Genomic DNA, 20,412 nt, shown 5'->3' with positions numbered 1-20,412 from the left:
TAAAAGTATTCTTTCAATGGCAGCCAATTTCAGTGTGATTTTGGCGTGGTGATAGATAGAACAGGGATCTGGTCAGTGCTACCAGTTAGTTAGTGTACTATACTGTGCTATTTTGCTTCAATTGTCAGCATAGAATATTATTTTAGTGTCAGTCTAGGGATAGCGTGAGTGTAGTGAGGAGGACCATCATTCAGCTTTGCATAGTGTGCAGCTAGAGTAGGGACAGCTCAGATAGTGAGACCGTGTCATTCATACATACATTAGGGTGGAGTAGGGACAGCTCATATAGTTTCAGTGTAGTGTAGTGAGACCATATCAGCAATCGTTACATTAGTGTATAGCTAGAGTAGGGACAGTTCAGAGAGCGTCAGTGTAGTGATGGTTGAACACCGCCTATTTGATTGCATTACTGCCAGTTTAACGTCATTTACTTTGGCGTGCGTTACTGTCAGTTTAACACCATATAATTTTATGTGCGTTACTGCAAGTTTAACACCATATAGTTCTGTGTGTGTTACTGCCAGTTTAACTCCATAAAGTTCTGTGTGCGTTAGTGCTAGTTTAATGGAAGACAAGGAGAGGCAGACATTCCCTTGGCATTGTAAGGGGCCAGCAACAAATGTGTCCACAGGCAAAGGTGGACGTGGTGGTCAGTCCTCAGGCAGGGCACATTTTTCTCTGTTTAGTGAGTTTGCCCGTGCTATCCAGCATGCAGAGGAGGTGGTGGACTGGCTTACTAAACCTTCCTCATCCTCCTCATTCTCTGTCACACAAGCAGACAAATTGGCATTTATGTTCCCCAAGCTGTAGCATATTGCCAAGTTGTCTCTAGTGGTAATGATTAAGATGGAGGTGATGGAGATGATGATGATGATGAGGTCACTGATGCGACTTGGGTGCCAGATAGAGCAGAGGAGGAAACTGAAGGTCTATTCATCTCTGTAGGACAACATGGATGTGCGACTGCCAGGGGGTTCTCTTCTTTCCTTGGACATGTTTGATAATGGTGGCAGGGCCAATTTTTTTGTCTTAAAGTAGAACTTAACTGTATTTGAGCACCACAAACTGAAAACGATATTTCATTACCTTTTATTATTCAAAGCAAACTCCCCTATCCATCCATGTCTCCTTATTTTATTTTTCTGAGAAATCTCTTTGAAAAAGACCCCCTTGGGCAAATGATTAATGTAGCATTCACTTCCTGGAATCCATCTGCCCTTAGCCCAAACATGCAGGCAGGAGGGTGCGCTTAGCCCCTCCAGATGAAAGACACAAAAAGGGCCATGAAGACTTTTAGGATGTCTGACATCATTTTGGTCTAGGTAAGAAAACCAGGAAGCAACTAAAGTAATATAAAACAATATATATATATATTGTGCCTTCCTATTTACTAATGATGGCAGCATAAGAGATTATGGTTTTGGTTTAGGGACATTACAGCCTTTTTAAATTATTCACTGCACCTAACGAAATTAATAACTATCACACTGCCATGAGGATCTCTCTACAACTGTGTAGAGTTATTTAATGTAAAATGCGGAATGTCAGTAATTTATCACTTCTCATTGGGTAGTATGTGCTGCAAAAGGGTTATAACCATTACAGCAATGTTGATTATTTCTAAGCCCTTCCTTAGTATATTTAAATTGTGTGATTATTTTACAGCATACAGGGCTAAATACTGCATACAATTTTGCCTTAAAATAACTCATTCAATATTTATCTTAAAAGTAGTCAAATCACATGTGCGTTATTCAACTAATGCATCAAATATTTATTTTGTGTGCTATTTAGTGCTTGCATTTAGTGTTATTTTTACAATGTTGTACTGCCATTTTTTTCACAAGCTAAGGCCAGGTCCATATCTATATGTGTGCAGTTGATGTGTTTTTTTGAGGAATGTTTTTGATGTGTTTTAGTTACATAGTTAGTAAGGTTGAATAAAGACACCAGTCCATCCAGTTCAACCCGAGTGAGTGTCTACAATTGTACCTATCCCTGTACATTGCACACTCACATCGGTCCCTACCCTCAAGGAGCCCACAATCTAAGGTCCCCATTCATACACTAGGGCCAATTTTGGACAGAAGCCAGTTAACCTACCTGCATGTCTTTGGAGTGTGGGAGGAAACCGGAGGAAACCCACGCAGGCACAGGGAGAACATGCAAACTCCAGGCAGGTAGTATCGTGGTTGGGATTCAAACCAGCGACCCTTTTTACTGCTAGGTGAGGGTGCTACCCACTACACCACTATGCTGCCCAAATCCAAAGCTGTTTTAATGCTTCTGTGTTATTTTTTGTAGGAGGAAACTGGCTGTTAATAACAAAACTCATGTATGTACAAGCATTTCTGATGAGTTTTGGTGCAGTACCATTGAAGTCGAAGGAGCCAAAAAAACACACTGGGGGGGGGGGATTTACTAAAACTGGTGCACACAGAATCTGGTACAGCTGTGCATGGTAGCCAATCAGCTTCTAACTTCAGCTTGTTCAATTATGTTTTGACTATAAAACCTGGAAGCTGATTGGTTTCTAGGCAGAGCTGCACCAGATTCTGTGTGCACCAGTTTTTGTAAATTTCCCCCACTGTGCTGTGTGTTAAAAAAAAAAAAAGCCCCTGCACCTTTTACAAAAATGAACTGCAGGAAACTGCATAGATGTGAACGGGACACATAAGAAAATAATATTAGATGGATTGTGGTGTGTTTCTGCAGATCCTCGAATACACTAAAAAACACACAGATGTAAACCTAACGCTGCACCAGAGGGAGATTTTCTATGAATGATGCAGAAATATTGTGAATTTCTGAAAACATCCTAAAGCTGGCCATACATGGATCGAAGTTCGGCCAGTTCAGTAGGGACCAGCTGAATTTCGATCTATGTATGGGCACTGTGGTTGTAAAGTGATCGACTTCTGTGCAACCGATCTGTCGGGTTTTCCCTGCTTGATCAGCGCTGCAGGCTATAGCTGGCAGCACTGATCAGTGTATTCTAATGACAGGAAGTCTTCCCACTGTAAGAATACAATAGCTCAGTGGGGAGAATTCCCCTATCCACCTTGAATATGTGGATGGGGTAAATGGGTCAGTTTTTTCATTAAAGCCACAGGCTGAACACTGCCCCCCTGGAGTTCATGTGGGTTCTACTTCCACAGCTCCGGGGTTAGACATCCCCAGCGGTCACCATTTTGGAAAACTTAGTGTAGTGAATTTTTAGCTGATTTGTAAGTATGGGGTCCTTTAAATGGCTCTTGAGTTTTGACTAATATTAATCATCATTGGCTGTATTATATATTCCAAAATTGATGTTTTCTTTTACAGACAATTATGTGTGCATCTACTCCTGAAGAAGTGAACACAGATTCAGGAAACACGTCAAGTTTTAGGATGCACTGTTCAATCCGATCATGTATTTACATTAGAAATAGTTTAATTATGTAGGAAATACTGTTATGGAATTACTACAAATCAGCTTACCATTGTATCTGTTTCTTATGTATTATAATGAGAATTGTACTTATTCATTAATAAATTGGCAATTATGTATGTGTTCAATTGTTGTACGTGTTTCTCCCCCTTTAAAGGGCAAATTATCGTTTTTTTATAGATAATGTTTCTTATGGATATTCCTAAAATATTGACTGCTTGTACCATGAGATAATAAAACAAACGTGTGTTTTTTGTCGCTAGGAAGAGTTACAGACTATCAATTAACTGTTGATGGTATCAGATCAATAATGAGCTGAATCTGCATTGTGCATGGTGCGCCATTACTCTGTCTAAACTGGAGGGCATGTAATTTCCCTCTCTTTTCAACCCGAGAGATTATGTTATACATGCAATGCTGTTCACCTTGAATGTTTGGATTTAATACATTTTGTTGTGTTTATTTTGGAAAGGCCTACTGTTGTCTGTTAAGATATAATGGTCCTGAGGAAGCAGACTGCGAAGCGCGTCAACCGCTTGACAGAGCAGTACAAGCCAACATAGCTTGGCCAACGGCTTATATTTACACATTAGCAAGAAATGTGTGAATTGACTTTATTGATTTATGTAAATTTTTTGTGGTATTTAAAGAATTTGTGGTATTTACTACAAATTCAATACTTTAATTTGAGAAATTCAGTCTTTTATTATCTTTTATCAAATGCGGTATTTCCAAAAAGACACAAATATTGCATGTAATAACCATTAGTGAATTGACCCCACGGTTACAAGGAACTAAAGTAACTAAAACATGCAGTACACCAAATAGGTCATTACAATAATACAATTAAGGCAGAACTGGAGTTCTTTTTTAATGCAAAGTCTCTGATATTGCAACTTGAAAATAGTTTATGCATGTACACAGATAAAACCTGTGTGTTTTTTTGGCTTTTCCGGCTCTTCCTTCTGTCAGGCATGCACAGTGCCGGACCAAGGATACTCAATGACCTCTTGGCTTCAGCTCTGCTAGTTGAAGTGTATAGAGGATGCATTTTTGAATATGTCATTATGCTCCTATATTTGCTTAAAGTGTTACTAAACCCAGTAATATGAAAATAGTTCATCTGCCCCCCTGCAGTGTCCCACAGCTTATAAATCTTCTTTTTACATATAAATACTGCCACTAAATACCTTTTTGGCTGATCTGTATACCATGGGCATGTGATAAACTGCAGGGTCTGCCTGTGTGCTGAGTGTTCAGGTAGGAGGAGATTTCCACTATAGCCTGTGTCCTTATGCTGTTATGGGAGGTGGATCCATGAATCAAGATGTGACACCCACTATGTTACTTTTTAGTTACTGGGTATGGGGGAGGAGGGAGGGACTGGGCTGCCAATTAGGATCTGTATACACACCCAAATGTGTGATGTCAATACCATGTGACCTGACTAGCTCTGATCAACAAGGAAATGTTCTCTTCAGCAATAGAGACCAAACTGAGCATGTGCAGCAGTACTACCCTTACTGTGTCTTATCTGGCCTTGCTAAGAGAGACCCTGCAAGAGGGGTCGGATCTGTCCATACAGGATCAAAGAGCCTTTTTACACAATACAGAGGATTAACCCCTTAAGGTCCACAGTGAGTATAACAAACATGCTATTCTGCATATACAGACTGATTTCACTGTTGTGGGTTTAGTAATACTTTAAAGGGCAGGGCTGTCACTACACAGAGCCGGTCCTGTCCTGTGTTCTCCTTTGTCAATTGTTGGCAGATGATATATATATATATATATATATATATATATATATATATATATTTTTTTTTTTAACCAAATTAAACCAAACCAATTGCAATAACAAGAGCAGAAGAGGGTGAGGATTGGATAGAACGGGCCTGTTACATGCCAGTTCTTGGCAAAGAATACCATTTTTTTCCCTACAGGTGACTCCTGCAAGGGAATGATTATATCACTTTCTTCAGAAAGTAGCACCCCTTTATGACTTCCCACTAATAAGGAGACTAGGCAAAAAAAAGCATATGAGTAATATGAAATATGGGGAAAAGGTAACACAGATTTTTTTTAGTCTATATACTGTATATATATATATATATATATATATATATATATATATATATATAGACACTCTGTGTTACCTTTTCCCCATATTTATATAAATAATTTCCAACTTGCAATTTCAGAGTGTTTTTTCATTAATTATAGATATTTCAGTTGTGTGTTAATCTTATTAAATACTGGTAGGGCTATGAATAATGAGAGTACATTTCTACAAGATAGATAATGGAACACGCTCATTTATAGCTACTGCTAAACAAAGTCAGATTGCAGTCTAGTAATGTTAATCAGCATGAAATTAAAAGAAAGAAACACAACTGTAATCTCATTTGCTACTATGGAAACCAGCACAATGTTCTTATGCCACAATCTTTGTTAAAGGGTCCAATTGAGTGGAGTATTTTTTTTTTTTTTTACTGTTTTGATGTCAGATAAGTAGAAGGCACTGCCATTTTTATATTGTTTAAAGCAGAACGCCACTCTCTCAATCAATATTGACTATTTGTATTCCTTATGCTGCTAACATTAGTAGGTAAATAGGAAAGTATATTATATTTACTTGTTTTCAACTTTTTTTTTTTACATTTCTTCAGTTACTTCCTGGTTTCCATACCTAGACAAATGATGTGATACATCCCAGAAGTCTTCGGGAGGGAGGGGGGCTTTTCCCAGCTAAGCACATCCTGCTGTATGCATGCCTGAGCTAAAGGCAGATGGATTCCAGTAAGTAAATGCTACATGAATCATTTTGCCCTAACTCAATATGGCCACAGACAGAAATTTTAGGGGGTATTTTTCAAAGTGGCTGCTCAGCAAAATGAAGCATGGAGACATGGATGGATGAGGGAGTTTTCTTTGAATACTAAAAATTAATTAACTCGCTTTTCTGGTTTGTGGTTGCTCAAATATGGTGTAGTTTTGCTTTAAGGTATTGCTAAACACACAACAGTAAAATAAGTCTGTATATGCAGTGAAACCCAAGGGGTTAATCCTCTGAATTGTGTAAAAAGGCTGTTTGATCCTGTCTTCTCTGATCCTCCCCTACTTTCTCAGCCCCCAATCCATCTCCTGATAGAACAGAGGCTAGGGGTCAAGCTGCACATGCTCATTTTGGTGTGTATTGTTAGAGAGTTTTTTTTTCTTGACAGAGTGCATGTGATCAGCACAGGGCCAGTCAGCACAGTTCAAACAGAGGGTAAGGGGTCCTGCAGCCTCATAGGACAGCCAGTGCAGAATGAAAACTCCTCCTACAAGTTTTAACCAGACACTGATACAAGTCACAAGACTGCTCTAATTGCTGAAGAGAAAAGGTATTTAAAGCGGAGTTCCAACTAAAACAAAAAAATTAAAAGTCAGCAGCTACAAATACTGCAGCTGCTGACTTTTAATAATTGCACACTTACCTGTCCCAGCTTTACGGGGGAACGAAGCCCCACTTGTCTCCCCCTCCTCTCTATGGTGGCGGCATTGTGGGCACCCGGCTGTCGCTTCACAGCCGGGTGCGAACTGCGCATTTGCAAGCCGCGCTGTGCACTGTGACTGGCCAGGCAATCATCTGGGACCTGTGCCGTGTCCCAGATGATTGACGAGAGGGAGGGGGGGAGGAGAACTTATTTCAGGCGCCGCGGAGCCCCGGGAGGAAGTGGGAGCTGGAACCCTCTAAAAAATAAAAGAGGGCTTCCACCCCCCGCAAAAAAATGACATGCCAATACTTAAAGTGGAAGTTCAATTTTTGGGTGGAACTTCGCTTTAACAGTTTATAATTACTAAAACTATTGCATTTCCATGTACTGTGTACTGTGGAAGACCAGATATAGTGAATGCAGGGTCCTGGCTTTAGTAACACTTTAAGTTCAATGTATATTATGTAAACCTGGTAAAATATGTATTGAACACGTCACCATTTTTCTAGGTAAATATATTTATATATTTGACACAACATTTTCACCACATGTTGGCAACAACCCATTGCAATCCATACATACAAAGAAACCAAAACGAATAAGTTCAGAAAATAAAGGAGTTTTAAAGGCAGAAGGTCTTTTTCTCTTAATGACGGCTGGCTTCAAGATGCCTCCTGTATGGAGAAACTAGTCGCATTCATTGTTCAGGTGTGATTTTGGCCCATTCTTCCACACAGTCTTCAAATCTTGAAGGTTCTGTGGGCCTCTTCTATGAACTCTGATCTTCAGTACTTTCCACAGATTTTCTATTGGATTTAAGTCAGGTGATTGGCTGGGCTATTCTAATCAGCTTTATTTTCCTTCTTTGAAACCAATTGCGGGTTCCCTTGGCTTTGTGTTTGGGATCATTGTCTTGCTGAAATGTCCACCCTCGTTTCATCTTCATCATCCTGGTAGATGGCAGCAGATTTTTATCAAGAGTGTCTTGGTACATTTTTCCATTCATCCTTTCTTTAATGAAATTAAGTTTTCCAGTACTGTATGCTGAAATACAGCCCCAAACCATGATGTTCCCAGCTCCAAACTTTACTGTTGGTATGGTGTTTTTGGGGTGGTGTGCAGCGCCAAACATGGTGTGTATTATGGCATCCAAAGAGTTCAATTTTGGTCTTATCTGACCAGACAACATTCTCCCAGTATTTCATAGGCTTGTCTAAATGTTGTTCAGCAAACTTTAAACGAGCTTCAACATGCTTTTTCTTCAGCAATTGAGGCTTACATGGTGAATGTGCATACAGGCCATGGTAGTTGAGTGCATTACTTATTGTTTTCTTTGAAACAATTGTACCTGCTAATTCCTTAATGAAGCTCTCCACAAGTTGTCGTTGGCTCTTGGACAACTCTTCTGACAATTCTTTTCACTCCTCTGTCAGAAATCTTGTGGAGGAGCACCTGGTCGTGGCAGGTTTATGGTGAAATGATGTTCTTTCCACTTCCTGATTATGGTCCCAACAGTGCTCACTGGAACATTCAGAAGTTTAGAAATCCTTCTGTAACCAATGTCATCAGTATGTTTTACAACAATAAGGTTGTGAAGGTCTTGAGAGAGCTCTTTGCTTTTACCCTTAGTGAGATGTTTGTTGTGTGACACCTTGGTAATGAGACACATTTTTATAGGCCATTAGTTGAGATTGAATCAGCTGATATTAATTTGCACTGACAAGGGACAGGATTGCTTTCTAACTACTGATACATTTTAGCTGGTGTCTTTGTTCTCAATGCCTTTTTGCACCCCCCCTTTCTTCACGTGTTCAATAATTTCTCCCTGTGTCATTCAATTTTATTACACATAACTTAGTTTCTAATTTTATTTGCTTAGCTTTTTTTGTATGTATGGATTGCATGGCTTGTTACCGACATGTGGTAAAAATTTTATGTCGATAGCACCTTCAGAAATATATTTACCTAGAAAAATGGTGATGTGCTGTATACTTCTTTTAACTGCTGTGTGTGTATATATATATATATATATATATATATATATATATATATATAAAAAATATAATATAGCAATCCAAAGGTGAGCTGCATGTGCCATTATTTGATTCTTTACATTCACAGGCGCATGCACCAAGTGGGCTCCACTTCATAACCAAAGTCCAGGATAATAAATAGTGGGATGGTGCACAACACTCAGATATGCAATTCACCCCCCGACAGGACAATTAAAATTTCATACACAACAAAACAACAAACAATGAATTCTCAAGTGCATATAAATATTTTCCAATATTTTCATTGAACCTAATGGATAAGTGAACCAATTGTAGGAATCTCTGAAAACCATATGTACCAATGCTATAGTAATGTTTCACTGTGGGTGAATGTTTTAATTAGTTCTTTGCTATATAGAGGATTAACCCTTAAAGAAATCAACCTCTTTCAGAAGCAGCTTAATGATAAATGGCACATGGGCTGGTATAAATGCAGCTGGCAACCTGCATACTTATGTTATCAGCATACCAGAAGGCTGCGGTTGACTATTTGTTTAATAAAGGAATTTAAATGAAAAAAAAAAAGAAGATTGGTGGATTCAAACCCTGTATAGAGGATAAAAGCAGATGACCGGATTATGATTCATCGTGTAGTCACTCACCAGATGTCCACCTTCTCAGAGACGGGCTCATTACGTATGACCTCTGGTGCCATCCAAGCTACCGTACCAGCAAAGGACATTTTAGTGCTCTTGTCACTCAGCTCTTTGGAAGTACCGAAATCTGATATTTTTACTAGGTCATCATAGGTGATCAGCATGCTGTGGGTAACAAAAGTTTAAACATGACATGTGCATACCCCAAATATTAGAAATACTATTCAATTTTATGTACATAGGTCAATTATGTATATAAATACATAGATATGTAGGTACATAATACATTATAGAGAAACATGGTCATTTAAGACATTTTGCATGCACTGAAATAAAACCAGAGGTAAGTAGTTAGCTGACTGTCAGAACCTAGGGATCCCTTTTTTCAGATTCCTTCTCTGAATAAGAAAATAAAGCTAAACATGGGGCAACAAATAATGCATACCATAAAGATTAACTCCAGGTAGATACAAATGGCAAACATTTTTGCAGTTTGGTATTTACAAATACATGTCTTAAAGTGCTTGTAAAGTCATATTTGTTTTAAACGACAACCATGTCATACTTACCTGCTTTTCTGCACTGGTTTAGCACAGAGCAGCCTCCTCTTCTGGGGTCCCTCATCAGCGCTTCTGGCTTTTCCACCCTGCCGAGTGTCCACCATAGCAAGCAGCTCGCTATGGGGGCACTTGTGCAGGCTCGGATCTGTACTGCAGAGGGAGAATCAGCAAACGGTTGTGCTGCCATGGTCAAGTGCTTTTAAGAGACATGCTGGCAGGATGAAAGAGCAGAGTGACACAGAGATGAGCTCATAAATCTGCTGCTTCTCCTTTCACTGTCACAGGCTGAAGAAGGGACAAGACCTGTAACTGTTAATTAACCTCCCTGGCGGTATTCCCAGGTGTGGTTTGAGGTTATATTTCAGTACCATTAGCGGTAACCCCGAGCCACACTGGGGATTGCGTTGCAGGATCCTGGTGCAGGTTACTTATCTTGTCCCCAGGATCCTTTGATGTCCCCGCGCTGTGTCCGCTGCCCAATGCTCTGTGTTCCGGGCTCCGTTCCCTGCGAGCGTTGCGATGCGGGGTGGCGGAGCCCGGCGGCAAATTCAAAAAATACACAAAACATAACACATACAGTATTGTACAGTGTAATCTTACTGTATGAAATCATTTCACCTCCCTTTTGTCCCTAATGCTTTGTCCAGTGCCCTGCCTGCACTTTTATATTATCTATACTGTTCTTTCTGCCTGGAAACTTGAGATTGTCCATAGCAACCAAAAAGTGACAATTTATATCAAAAGTGGTTTTCGACCAGCTAGAAAACAGCGATAGTAAATTAGAACACTTGCAGAATTGAGCGATAGTGAATCGTGAGGAAATTCATTTCATTATTATTACTGTATATTATTATTTTTTATAATTATTTATAGTTATTTATTATATTATAATTATGATTTTGTGTTTAAAACTTTATCATACCCGGGATGTCTACTAGACTCTTGTTTGGACAGAATTAAGTGTGCTATTACTAAGAATTAAAGGCCCAAAATATAAACGTCAAATTTCTATACAAAACAACTGTACTGCTTTGAGACGCAAAAATCTGACATAATCATACCGCCAGGGAGTTTAACTGAAGAAGAGAAAAAAAACAAGTCTCTTCCTTTGCTGTACAGGAGAAGGAGCAATCAGCTGTGCTGCAGTGCTCAAGTGCTAACGAGGAACGTGCTTATTGGATGAGAGAGAGCAGAGTGACAGAGAGATGAGCTCATCAATCTGCTGCTTCTCCTTTCACTGTCCAGTCACTGGCTGGAGGAGGGACAAGACCTGTAACTGTTACTTAACTGAAGAAGAAAAAAAAAAGTCTCTTCCCTTGCTGCACTGTATGGCAGAGCTATGTAAATCTCACAATTGGATGGACTCAAATAAAAATCATTTGGCAGGTAAATCATGACTGGTCTCCTTTCAGGTAAATTTTACAGCAATGATGCACGATATTTACTTAGTAAAAACTAACTGTACTTTTGTCTTTGTTTCTGAGGGAAGAACTGCTCTTCCACAGTAAGCGGATTGTACCTTTCATTCCATGAAGGCAATGTGGGAGAGTGAGAGAATTTGTTTCTATGGGCAACAAGAAAAATTCTTCCTACGGATTCTCTGATTAATAACCGCTTATATAGCTTGCAAGAAACATCCGCTCAACGCACTTCGGTCCCCACTAATGTGAGAGCTAATACATGCCAAGGCAACATGCATGCTATACTCACACTTCCCACCCACACAGAAGACACAGACCAGTGCTTTAACAAATGCCAGCATGAGCTTTACTAAAAAGGACCATAGATCCTGTGTACATCATATCAGCACTGATCGCTGCAAACTATTTTGAATTATAATTTTCACCGGTGCACAGAACTGTACAAGAATTTCAGCCCATGTAAAGGTACACATGGGTTATATGCACAAAATATAGAACCTGCCAAAGTAAAACACAACATTTCTTCCATATAATGAACAGATGATCTGAACACACATGAAATTGGCAACACAAATCTGGCAACCATGGCAACAATTATAGAAATTAAACTCTATACAGAGCCGCTCTAATTTACAATGTACATCATTTAATTTGTATATTTATTAACCCTGTCCTGCCCAGCCGTGGCACTCCTGTTAATTGGTATTGGGAGCAGTAAATTATGTATGAGACAGGAACACCTAGGACAGTCCAAGAACAAAACAAACAGGCACCACATATACCTGTTTGGTATTATGTCAGCAGTCAGCCTTTTCACCAAGCAGCAGACTCCCACAGCAGAGAGAGTGGAGAGAGGGAATAAAGATATTATGTCAGCAGTCAGCCTTTCCACCAAGCAGCAGGATCCCACAGCATAGAGTGGGAGAGAGGGACTAAAGGTATTATGTCAGCAGTCAGCCTTTTCACCAAGCAGCAGATTCCCTCAGCAGAGAGAGTGGGGGAGATGGACTAAAGGTATTATGTCAGCAGTCAAACTTTTCACAAAGCAACAGACTCCCACAGCAGAGAGAGTGGGGGAGATGGACTAAAGGTATTATCTTAGCAGTCAGCCTTTTCACCAAGCAGCAGACTCCCACAGCAGAGAGAGTGGGCGAGAGGGACTAAAGGTATTATGTCAACAGTCAGCCTTTTCACCAAGCAGCAGACTCCCACAGCAGAGAGAGTGGGGGAGAGGGGGCTAAAGTTATTATGTCAGCAGTCAGCCTTTTCACCAAGCAGCAGATTCCCACAGCAGAGAGAGTGGGCGAGAGGGACTCTAGAATAAGTCAGCTCACACATAAAAAAAGTCTGTGGACATCTGAGACTAATAATGAGGTCTAGCTATCAGGTAGTATATGGACATAGGGATGAAGGCTTTATGCCAGCTAATGGCTCCAGGCTGCGGGACCCTGGAGAATTATTAGGATGCGAGAAAACATCAATGTGTTTGTTTCTTCCACATCAGCCATAAACCCTCGAGCCTCTCACCCTGTGTAGCTGAGAAACCTGGGATAATACACATACATCATCCACTATCCTGCCAGCCAGTGCCTTATACTCCGAATAAGAACACCGCAATGTACCTTTGTGTCCTTTCATAGGGAATATTTTGTCAGTTTTGATTTGGAATGGAGAAACCCTTGTGAATCGGTGTGATGTTGGAGAGAATAAAGTGTTGCGTTACTGAATGCTGAGAAGGCCCGAGGCAAGTGCTACATGCTCAGCTGTTAATTAAGTCAAGAATCAATGTGGATGCAGTGACATTATTGTGAAGGTATTTTATTTTGCATGGGAAAGCTTTTTATGGTTAGCAAAATCCCATTTATTTCAGCAACAAACAACAAAGGCCTCTCTGTGGTGTGCAGTGGTTGCAGGTCTGACCCCATTCTGATCCCCCATCCTGCCATGTACTCAGGTGTCTCACAGAATAAAAGACGATGAGACAATATATTACTGGGGGGATGTATGTCAGAGGGCTAATCTTTTCCAAAGACTGTGCACAAATGGTAATGGGAGGCATAATTAAAGACGTAACGACTGAATATTTGACATTATTTTATGCAATCTATGCCTGTTGGATACAAACATATGATCATTATTAGCCAAGTACACATAATAGTACAGTAGAGCAAGTTTCTACAATCAGTACTTACTTTGGTGACTTGAGATCTCGATGGATAATCTTGTGGAGATGAAGATAGTTCATTCCTCCAGCTATACCCATGGACCAATCCACTAGTAAGGAGGGGGTGACCTTCCTCCCAGCACGAAGCACTTCATAAAGCTGCCCTTGAGCACAGAACTCCATTAAGATACAGTAACATGGAGCCTGCGTGCATACACCCCTAGAAAGTAAAATATGCAACAAGATCATTAAATCCTTGTATATCCACAACAACCACAACTAATTTCACCAGGTAATCGGGGAACATGAGATGTGATGATGTTACATTAATCAGAAGCAGATAAACTGTGTGCTGAGATTAGGAATTCTCATTTATGCTCTGTGCATCCTGTAATCTCATGTTTTCTTTAACTTAAACAGGGAACTCCCACCTTTGTTGAAAAAAAAAAAACAGCAAATAAAAAAAAAATAGTATTGCATGCATACAAACAATTGTTTATAGCATATACAGTATACAAATGCTACCCAAGCTTTATTGAATTTGAATATTAAAAATTACTTTTCCTTTTTCAATCTGCAGCACTGTAATTTGCTGTAAAATTCAATGCAATACAGCAACCTGGAGGTGTTATGTACACTGCTGGTGTACAGATCACATCCAAAAATGTCATTTCCTGCTTGTGTGATTGGCTCACCAATTTTCCCAGAAGTCTGCACCAAGATACAACTCTGATTTTAGGCATCCTCTGCAACAGAATTTTCATTTTTAGTGCGATATTCTCAAAGGGTTAAATTACTTTGAAAGGAATGCAGACATTGCAATCTTTCTAATTTTCTCATCAGACCATTGGGAGTGCAACCCCCCTCTTGGACTCAATCTGACAGGTACAGCTACTCCTCTCTGTCAATCCCTCCACTGGCTTCCGCCCACCCGATAAATTAAATTCAAAATACTAACAGCAACTTACAAAGCCATCCACAACTCTGCCCCCAGCTACATCACTAAGTCTTAAAATACTCTTTGTTCCTCCCAAGACCTCCTGTCCTCTAGTTCCCTTGTCACCTCCTCCCATGCTCACCTCCAGGACTTTTCCAGAGCCTCTCCCATCCTATGAAACTCCCTAACCCAATCTGTCCGACTATCTCTAATGCCGCGTACACACGACCGGACCTTCCGGCAGACTAGGTCCGACGGGATCAGTCCATCGGACAATCCGATCGTGTGTGGGCTAGTCCGATCGTTTAAAAAAAAAAAAAAAATAATCAGGCGGACCTAGAAATAGAACATGTTTCAAATCTATCTGACGGACTCAATTCCGACAGACTAAAAATCGGGAAAACCGTTCGTCTGTGTGCAAGTCTGACGGCTATTGAACTTCCTTGTTTAGTCCTGGTTACGTCATCACATTATAAACGAAGGAGAAGGGATCTCACCGCTCCAGGAGCACACATGCAGGCTGTAAACTGTCTCTTCGGATGGGAAGCCACATGTGCTGGCTAGGACCACTAGCAACAGATGAAAAAAAAGCGCTGGACTGCCGCACTCTTCAGAAGACCACTTTCTTTTATTGGAAAATCACATCACAGCTCAACAAACACAGCAAACAAGGAAAAATTGCTGACGTTTCACACTAGCTGTAGTGCTTATTCATAGCTCCTACACATATTTTTTGTATAATATGGAACTCATATTATATCCATATGTGAACACACAAAGGCAACACACATCTGTGGTATACTAAGAAAAGTTTGGAGGATTTTTGCGATCTGGCATGGCTGTGAGTCTCAGTTTGACCTTTTTGCCAATGTGCCGCTTCTACCAACCTAATACGCTCTCTGTATATTTCTGTGGAGGAGTCAAACCTTCCAGTTTGAAGATACAAAACTGTTGCTTAATTTACCATCTAGAGAATGTTGGGCCTATTACAGCTGGGCTAGGTATGGTGTTTTATCTCAACAATAAGGTCCAAACCACCAGTTAAGACCAAGCATGGGAGCACAGCTCGTTCCATTCCACCCAGAGCAAAGAAATTCATTTTCGGTGAGTTGCTCTTTATCTGAATAAATTAGAGAATAATCAAATCAACTGATCTATGGGATTCCATTCAGTTTCGTTTATTTTTCCTCTACAAGGCAATGTTTCAGTCCAAGGGAATATTTATCAAAGTCCTTGGAATTAAAGTATAACTTCATTTTTAGTATAAATTATGGATTGATGCTGGTCTCTGAGGCTTATGAAAAAGGCCAACATGTTTAAAGCATCATGACCTGCAGCCGCCTGACTCTGTGTTTGCATCTTGCTATACAGAAGCTGCTTCTGGGAGATAAATCATTCAGTAGAATGCAAAGTAGGCCTCCTATCTAATGATGGACAGGAGTAGTTTCCTTACAGAAAAACAACGTTTTTTGACTACAGATCACCCTGTCTCTAATTACATCTACAGCAAACATGATATTCATAATTGGGCTCCATTAACAATATTAATCTAGGAGGAGTAGAGTGAACTTACGCTTTAAGACCCCTTTCACACTGGGGTGTTTTTCAGGCGCTTTAGCATTAAAAAAAAGCGCCTGTAAAGCGCTTGAAAGAAGCCTCATCTGCAGACCCAATGTGAAAGCCCAAGTGCTCTAAGAGCCCTTTCACAATGTCAGCGCCCGAAAAACGCTCGTAAAGCACTGCATAAACTAGCTGCGCTTTACCAGCGTTTTTCGAGCATTATTGGGGTGATTTTAACCCCTGCTAGTGGCCAAATAAAGGGTTAAAAGCACCCACAAAACGCTGCTGCCAATAGCGCTTTTCAGGCGTTTTACAGAAGCTTCCCATTGATTTCAATGGGAAGGGGCGCTTTAGGAGCGGTGTATTCACCACTCCAAAAGCTCTGCAAAGAAGCTGCTTGCAGGACTTTTTTTGACGCCCTGCCAGCGCAGCGCCTCAGTGTGAAAGCACTCGGGCTTTTACATTGGGATTGCAGTTGCGGCTTCTTTCAAGAGCTTTACAGGTGCTTTTTTTTAATGATAAAGCGCCTGAAAAACGCCCCAGTGTGAAAGGGATCTCAGTGTGAAAGCACTCGGGCTTTTACATTGGGATTGCAGTTGCAGCTCCTTTCAAGCGCTTAACAGGCACATTTTTTAACGCTAAAGCGCCTGAAAAACGCCCCAGTGTGAAAGGGGTCTAAATATCCTCCTGTACAGTGTGAATACATTTACTTAGTCTTCTTCCTAGACAAGTTTGCTACATTCCATGCTTGACAAGTTTAGTATACAAAAGTAGAAAGGTTTCTCATGTCAAGCAGCTATTCGTTATTATTTGATTATTCCGAATGTGATGGAGGTGAGATGGTGTGTGCCAATAATATGCTTTTCAGAGGCTATAACACAACAATGTGATTTGATCTCTGAATTGTTTTTGAATTTTTATATAGGTAGAATTTTTTTTTTCTTTTTTGCTCACTTGAAGGTGATGATATTGGGGTGCTTCAGTTTCCGAAGATGTTTGATATCGGTTTCTTTTATATCTCTGACTTTCTTCACAGCCACTTCTTCGCCATGAAACTTCCCGAGGAAGACAGCTCCCTGAGCTCCACTGCCTACCCACTGTAGGTCCTGAATCTCTTCAAATGGCACTTCCCAAGAGCCTTCACGGAACAAAAACAGAAATACAGAAACACAAAGCCGTTATAGAAGAACACTATATGTTGTTTTTTTTTTTATTGCTAGGAACCACTATGTTCACTTTTGAGCTCTGCTTACTGATGACATGCATAACTGCTGCATTTTCTCAAATGTATAATATAGCAAATACTGGTGCTGACCTGGGTAGTACAAGAGGAAACACTTGAGAGGAAGCAACAAGACGGCTTCTCTCGCTATATCACACAAATAAACTAGCAAATGTGACTCCTTTTATGAACATAAGCAGAACTACAGGTAAAAAAAAAGCCCTCAAGACACAATAGTCCACACAAAAGCTCACCTTTTCAATATTGTCAGTATAGATATGTATAAGTAGCCCCCACTGACAACCTCAACATCTTGCACTGGATCAGCTTTGTTCCCTTCTTCAATTTGAGGAGAACCAGTACTACAAAACAAGCATTGGAAGAAAGCGCACCAGCCTAGTGCATTACCGTAAGACTCATTGGCATTTATGTTATTCATTAAAGAGTCTTACGGCAATGCACTAGGCTGATGTGCTTTCCTCCAATGCTTGTTTCCGTTTAGCAACAAGTTCATTTAGACGGAATTATTTTTAGGCAGATTCATTCATAACACCTCAATATGCAGACAGTAAAAATCTGAAAATATTTTAACTGCAAAATGTATTATTTGGTCAACTTGTGGCTGATATAGGTGAAGTTGATCCGGGGAAAATCCGATTGCCTCTCGGTGGACCAGGAAGGACATTTTTTCCCCTGCTTTAGCAAATTGGAACATACTCTGCTGGGGTTTTTCACCTTCCTCTGGATCAACTGGGTATAGAATTGGGTATATGGGATTGTATGATATTATTTTTATTTTTTTTGTGGCTGAACTGGATGGACTTTTTTTCAACCTGACTAACTATGTAACTATATGTACAGTCAATGAGTGCAGAATGACCTTATAATAAGGCAGTGTGAGAACGGAGCTGATTGAAAACCAGGGTGAATGAAAGAGGAGGCTAGAGAGCTGATGATTGTCCACCATATGTAAAAAAGAGAAAAAAAAAAAAAAAAAGAGGATACGGAATGGTAGTTTACTGTGGGCTTGGAGACTGAAGAGGAAGGAGATTGTAGAAAAAAGTTGATCATGGTGGGTGGATAAGGGGGGGACAGGAGAAATTATTTTTGCTAACAAAGGAACATAAGGAGAGCAGGAACGTGTTGACCTGGATTGAGAAACCATGGATTGAAGAGGAAGAGGGCCCAATGATTGGGAGGAGAAAGATGATACCACCTGGAGGCTGATCTTAAGGCACAGTGAAAATAGATAACAAGCAGAGGATGGGTGAAGAGGTGGTGGTGGTGGGGGGGGGGGATGAGCATGGCTTGGAGGAAACAAAGCAGGACAACTGTAGACTGGGAAGACAGGAGGGACACCACAAGATAATTGTTGCTGAGAGTTGGAGAAGCAGAAGCTGGTCAGAGATCAGAAAAGAGGAAAGTAGTGTAAGAGGTATCATGGGTCAGGGATTCGGAAAGCAGAGAAGAAGCTGGTCAAGGCTGGGACAGAAAGGGGACAAGCAGCAGCTGCATGTGGACCACTTGGAGGGTAGGCATAGGTCTCCTAGGAGGGAGGGCATAGAACCACTAGGAAGATAGGCAGAGTGGGAGCTCAGCATGGGACACAATGGTAGGTGATTATGGTCAAGGCATGGAAGTAAAGTGCAGCGGAGGCTGTTTGCAGCAGTGGTGGGGGAGGAAAACACAACAGATGCTGTTTGTGGCACAGATAGGGATGAGGGCAGAGCAGGAATTGATTATTTCTAGGAAAGGGAGAGCAGCAGCTGATCACGACAGGAAAGAAACGGAGTGTAAGGGATCATGTTTGGAAAAAAGGAAGGAAGAACAGCAGCTGATCATTGAATGGAGGCAATGGAAACAGGGATTATGATTTATAATCATCTGTAATGCAGACACAGTCAGACAATAAAAACAAGACAGCACAACAAATGGGCAATGCTGTATTCTGCATTTGGAAGATGAAGTACTGTGCAGCTGTTTGCACCATCCGCAACAATCCACAGTAAGGGAAATGGCCTGGCACAAAAGGGACTTTTGCACATTTATATAGAACACTTTATATGTGTTTGATACTCAATATCCACTATGGTAGTCGTCTGGGGACAACAGGTATGGTATCTATTGCACAGAAAGGACAATACTATGGAAAACAGAATGCTCAGAATGCCAGGAAACACAGGATGCAGAAGCACTGTAGCTACACGGTTTCCCATTAAAGTGGCACTAAAGCCTAAACTTTATTTTTAATTTTAGTTAGAGTAAGGGAGGGTTATAACCCCTGACAGTTTCTTTTTTGCCATCTGTATCCCACGGACGAGATTTCCCTTCACTCTCAGTCCCTTTACCAAAACAAGAAGTTAGGAGAAATCTCTCCAAAGTGATGAAATCCTTCGGTGTCCCTACTAGTGTCGCCATGGGAAGATTTCCTTTCTATTCCAGTTCTGGTGACAACCCAAAATGTGGGATTTCCTTTTACTTACACTGATAACAGTAAACAGGATAAATAGAGAGGATGAACCTCCCTAACAGAGGCACAGACAGCAATAAAAACCCATCAGGGGTTGCAATCTCTCTGCCCCCCTATCCACAACAAAAAAAAAAGTTTTGCAATTAGTTATACTTTAGAGTGCCAGAAATAGGGCATCAAGGAGTGTGTAAAACAGAATGCATTAGACTGTAGTAGGCCCCGTTCAAATTACTTGAATGAACTGCCTTATGAGCGTCTGTCACCCAAAAAAAACCCCATAAAGTTCTACTTGCTCTAGTCTCTGCACCCTAAGTTCATCCTTAAACTGATTGTAAAGGTTCTTTTTTTTTTTTTTTTTTAAATAACGTCATATTTATGTGCTCTGTACAAGGGTTTTGCACACAGCATCCCTGATCCTCTTTTTCTGGGGTCCCCCGGCAGCGCTCCTGGCTCCTCCTCTTCCGCGAGTGCATCCATGGAGACCCGTGCGGGCACACTTCCGAGTCCTGCTGCTGCCTT

The 20,412-nt window shown here is 40.6% G+C and overlaps 1 protein-coding gene across 3 annotated transcripts in view; it reads right to left on the bottom strand.

Annotated features, from left to right (window-relative positions):
- Window positions 1-20,412, bottom strand: part of MAP3K12 (mitogen-activated protein kinase kinase kinase 12) — a 217,749-nt gene that overhangs the window by 66,949 nt on the left and 130,388 nt on the right. For all 3 annotated transcript variants that reach the window (XM_077483830.1, XM_077483832.1, XM_077483831.1), the window contains 3 exons: window positions 17,156-17,339; window positions 13,733-13,924; window positions 9,566-9,724 (listed from right to left, as the gene is read on the bottom strand). In XM_077483830.1, coding sequence (XP_077339956.1) covers window positions 9,566-9,724; window positions 13,733-13,924; window positions 17,156-17,339 — 535 coding nt within the window. The remainder of the gene's footprint in view (window positions 1-9,565; window positions 9,725-13,732; window positions 13,925-17,155; window positions 17,340-20,412) is intronic.

This window comes from Lithobates pipiens, unplaced genomic scaffold (genome assembly GCF_037356315.1).
Source record: "Lithobates pipiens isolate NorthernLeopardFrog02 unplaced genomic scaffold, aLitPip1_a1.2 Scaffold_16, whole genome shotgun sequence".
Taxonomy (NCBI): Eukaryota; Metazoa; Chordata; class Amphibia; order Anura; family Ranidae; genus Lithobates; species Lithobates pipiens.
The sequence above is the reverse complement of the archived record's forward strand: the minus strand, read 5'-3'. Positions and strand labels throughout refer to the sequence as shown.